The sequence below is a fragment of the Brassica oleracea genome, chromosome C9, assembly GCF_000695525.1.
Source record: "Brassica oleracea var. oleracea cultivar TO1000 chromosome C9, BOL, whole genome shotgun sequence".
NCBI classification, from domain to species: domain Eukaryota; kingdom Viridiplantae; phylum Streptophyta; class Magnoliopsida; order Brassicales; family Brassicaceae; genus Brassica; species Brassica oleracea.
Window position 1 is genome coordinate 16,597,658 of NC_027756.1, and position 4,958 is coordinate 16,602,615.

Genomic DNA, 4,958 nt, shown 5'->3' on the forward strand with positions numbered 1-4,958 from the left:
ATAACCTTTCTATTTTTACAATTAGAGCAAGGACATCTTAACATACCTGTTTTTGCTTCCGGTTGTCGGTGAACTAACCCCATGAATTCGGTTATACCTCGTTGGTATTCTTCCGTAAGCAATCTCGTGTTCGGATCCAAATGAGGTCGATCGATCCAAGAACGAAAATAATTTGAAGAAGACATGTTTTTTATGAATCAAATTCGTGTGTAAATAGAGTAAGAGGGATGATGAAGATATGGAGTGAATGAAGAGGAAGAGGAGTGCTTGTATTTATAGTTGAAATCCTGCCGACAGACCGAGGAAATTCCGACGGAATTCCGACGCCAACGGCTAGTTTATCGGAATTTTCTCGGAATTTTTAAAATCCCCCAACGGCTATAATATATCCTCGTAATTCATCGGTTTTTTCCGAGGAATACATTTTTCCTAGGTATTTCATAAGAATATTCCGACGGATTGATATTTCCTCGGAATTCCGTCAGTATATTCCGAGGAAATTCCGAGGAAACCAAATTTTGGGTTTCCTCGGAAATTCCTCGGGAAATTCCGAGGATTTCATTTTCCGTCGGAATGTCCGTCAGAATACCGATGTTTTCTTGTAGTGTCGGGTCTATTTGGGTCGATTCTTTTCGGGTCCGGGTCTATTCGGGTCGGTTCTTTTCGGTTCCGGTTCTTTCGGGTAAAAAAGATTTAGACCCAAAAGGTATTTGTAAATTTTCGGTCCGGTTCCGGATCGAGTATTTTTGGATCGGTTCCGGTTCGGGTCTTCGGATCCAGGTTAAAATGCTCATGCCTAAGAATTGAACTGCATATACTAAAAGTATATTACAAATTCACCAGAATAGTGGCAAGTATGAGGAAGAATAACGTTTCTGAAAATTATGATTAGAAGCTAACAAATTTTAGGTTCGATCCATCTGTTACACAAAATTAAATCATTTTGCTTCTAGACATCCATATATATATGGGTCTTTGCTTTCGGTACATTTACATATCCGGAGAGAATCTATCTATGAATTGCACATCTCTTTAAAATTAGTCTGAAACTTTTCGTAGACCCAAGATACCCTTATGTTAATAAAAAAAAATGATTTCAAGCACACTTGATTTCATAGTATAAAATATAGCTACAATACTGCACTTTCCTTGATTAAAGTTATCATTCTGTATACAGAGACATATATTAGTGTACAATAAATAAATAATATGTTTCATATAAAAAAATTCAAAATTTTTGGAGGCCCTAGACAAATGTTTCGTTAGGCTTGTTCCTGGACCATAAAAAAAAGGATCATGCTCAATCTTAAAAGAAAAAAAAAAGACTTTGACCAATACAAGCTCATGTTTTGGAAACAAGAGACAGATTGGTGATGGTGGATACACAATTAAGCCACAATCATGGTTGGAAATATCCAGAGTTATGATGGGTTAAATATGTTGTCGGTGTGTCTTTGAATAAGCACAGATGGACCAATGGGGCGGTGTGTTTTTTTTGGGGATAGTTACAGCAAGGTGCTGCTCCATATCTGAAGGTCCTACGTCAATATATGCTCTGTGATCGGTGCTAATGGGAAGTCTAGCTATGTGAAATTAATAGCATGAGGGATTTACACTTTAACAAGGTGGTATTTGCAGTAAACTTCAAAGATATTTTAGGTGCAGTTAGTAAACCTCATGTTTGGCCCCCTTTCTAGTGGATTTCAAGTTTGATCCACTCTTCGCTTTCTTTTTTATTTGTGTCTATTGGAGAGAAGATCCCACATTAAAATTATGTAAGTGACTTGAGTAATATATAAGGGATTTGGGTCATTTCATGTACTGGCAGTTGATTTTAAGTTGAAAGCCCGTGAAACTTGTCATGGTGTCAGAGCGCGCCCACAGCCTGACTCATCTATTGGAGAGAAGATCCCACATTGAAAATATGTAAGAGACTTGAATAATATATAAAAGACTTGAACCACTCTAGTTACCGTCAATGGTTTTAAGTTGGAAGCCCATGAAACTCGTCACTGTAAATGGGAATTGAAATCAAGAAAAGACTGTGATTTCTTAATTGCAGCGAGTGTCACAAGAGAGGATTTTCATCAATCTTATGTGCCTTCTGGTTATCCGCAATGGCTTAAACATCTTTTTTGGCTCGTTTTAATTATCTTCTGGTGAATAATCTGTAGGTGGCTCTGTGTCTTGACTGATTTTGATCCTTTGTTTATGTAATATGTGGATATTTTTGGTGGTGGTTGGTATATAACCATATTTACAGCAAAAAAGGAAGGTTAGGAATATTCATCTTCGAAATGAATGAGTCAAATTCATGTGCTCCAAGTGGCTTTCTAAGAATGTTGGCTAAGTTGTTGAGAAGGAACATGTGTTCTAGCAACATTCTGTTGATTGTTGAATCTGAATTTGGCATCTTTAAAATGAAAATATGAATTTGATGGTGAGTTATTTAAGAAACGTTAATTAGAAATATTTTGGTATGAAAGCATAAATTGGCAAAATTTATGTAAGATTCGACCATATCATGAGATATGAAAAGACTTTCCTTTATTTAGAAGTTTTTTTAGGCCAAATGAAGAAGAAACTGTAAGCCAAAAGTCCAGAAAACAGAAATCGACATCTTGCTATAGCCAAGAAGAACTACTCCTGCCCCACCCCGTCTCCACTGGATCTGTTCCCAGGAGTTGGATTAATTTATGACCAACAGTGAACAGCAATCTTCGTCATTGTTGTCAAACAACAAAAAATGATATGAACCACAAACGCAGTGTTTGCAAGTGATATCTGCTAGACCAATAATTCCCAATATGGTTTATAATTTTTTTTAACTATATAAATATTTAATTATTTTAACATCAACAACAACGTGTTGTTTTAGGCTCCAAATAAAAATTCGATATAATCATCCAACACAAGCCAAACTCACATGAACGCTAATAAATTTATAACTCTTTTCTTTGTTTTTTACTTTTCTTGCAACAAGAAATAAAATGATAGTTTGGTATTAATGAACAGAATTCGAAAGCAATGTTTGTATTTCTTCGAGTGACCTTCCTTTCGTCTCAGGCACTATGAAATAGATAAACACGATCGACACGGCTGACACGGAGGAGAAAATTAAAAATGTTCCTGAAAATATTTTAATAATTTATTAACAAGATAATCAGGATTAGGAATAACTTGTAGTGTCCCTTACAAATAAGTATTATAAGAACATATAAACATCAAATGAATATTTACCTGATGCATTCCATTGCATTAATAAATTGAAGGTGAAAGTAATAATCCAACCACATGCCCAGTTGGTAACTGTAACTAAAGTTCCAGCTGAAACTTTTACGTTCATAGGAAATATCTGTAAAATGTAGGAGTTAGGGAAGTTTGATTTCTTATATTTTAAAATTTAAGTAACACATATGTATTATTATTAACACAATACATTGAACATTATGTATTACCTCAGACATTATAATCCATGGTAGCCCTCCCATGCCCAAAGCATATGATATAATATAACCCTAATAAAAACAAAATCGTATTTATCCAACCATATAAATAGTTAGATACGTCCCCAAAATTATATATTTTAAGCAAATAAAAAGTGATATAGATGTGTTTACCAGTACGCTGATGAAGGTAAAAAGTGGAGTGAGTTCTGGTAGAATGCCGAATGACTATATAAACATTAGGAAAGATAAGTTTAAAAAAAAAACATTAGGGAAGAAATTTAGTAACTAGGAATCGTAAGTTTAAATATATATATATATATATATATATATATATATATATATATATTAAATTTACATAATACAGATCGATTAATAAACTTTCATCAGGAATATTCATAATTTTAATACTTTGCTAAAATTATAATCTTATGTAATAATATATGTTAGCATTTATCACATCCGTGAATAGATTTTAACAGTCTGAAGTAATAAATCTAATTTTTTTTATTTTGAACATATAATTTTTCTTAGAAATTTTGAATATTTAAATAAGAATAAATTTTACGCATAGCCCAGATAAAAGCCTAGTATAATTTTAAAATTCAGAACTGTTGATGATCTTTTTAAATGTAGGTTTTAGAATCTATGGTGCATGATCTATATATATATATATATATATATATATATATACATTAACAATATTTATTGATATAAGATATAAAGAAAGGTGAAAATCCTTTGTCAAAAAGAAAAAAAAAAAATATTTAGAAAGGATCACCTGAAGACTGTAGGAAACACTTAAGAGCAAAGCAAACAGGCCCATTCCAGCACAAGAAGCCTGCACAACAATTAAGTAACGACAAATAATACATTATAGACTAAATCTAGGGCTGTTCAATATTGTAAAACTGAACCGTACCGAACCGAACCGAAATAGACAATATGGTATGGTTTTGGTATATACCATATAAACCGAATGGATATAATTTTATAAAAATCGTAGGATTTGGATATGGTTTGGTATATAACCGATTAAACCGAATAAACCGAACAAAACCGATTAAAAGTAGAAACATGCAAATATGTATCTATTTTATAACAATACATGAAAAATCTATTTGTTACATAAGTTAAATTTGTGTTAATAACTATTACCATAATTTTATAGTAATGAAGAACCTCTTGATCTATAATTAAATAATAATACTTCGCAATTCAGACATCTTATTTTCTAAGTCTTCTTTTGATCTTTTTGATTTATTTTAGTCTTCACTAAATTACTATTTGGATTTTTATGCGACGATGAAGCTTATCCCCCACCGTCTCACTGGCCGATGCAAACGCAACGCTATACCTAGATCTCAAAGCCGCGTGGTCCGTGTGCACTATTACTTTGGAGCCCACCAAGTAATATGAAGATTATAAATTTGATGGACAATAATTAATGAAAAAATTTCACAATTTTTTTCTTATCTGTAAACAAACAGAGCTTCTTGTTCAATTGAAAAA

General features: G+C 32.7%; 1 protein-coding gene across 1 annotated transcript in view; it reads right to left on the reverse strand.

Annotated features, from left to right (window-relative positions):
• Positions 1-2,809: 2,809 nt before the first annotated feature.
• LOC106316587 (sugar transporter ERD6-like) overlaps positions 2,810-4,958 on the reverse strand; it is a 6,243-nt gene continuing 4,094 nt past the window's right edge. Inside the window, exons 14-18 of the mRNA XM_013754476.1 lie at positions 4,228-4,287; positions 3,621-3,674; positions 3,459-3,518; positions 3,241-3,355; positions 2,810-3,129 (exon numbers count right to left, since the gene is read on the reverse strand). Of these exons, the coding sequence (XP_013609930.1) occupies positions 3,005-3,129; positions 3,241-3,355; positions 3,459-3,518; positions 3,621-3,674; positions 4,228-4,287 (414 nt within the window). The 3' untranslated portion in view covers positions 2,810-3,004. The remainder of the gene's footprint in view (positions 3,130-3,240; positions 3,356-3,458; positions 3,519-3,620; positions 3,675-4,227; positions 4,288-4,958) is intronic.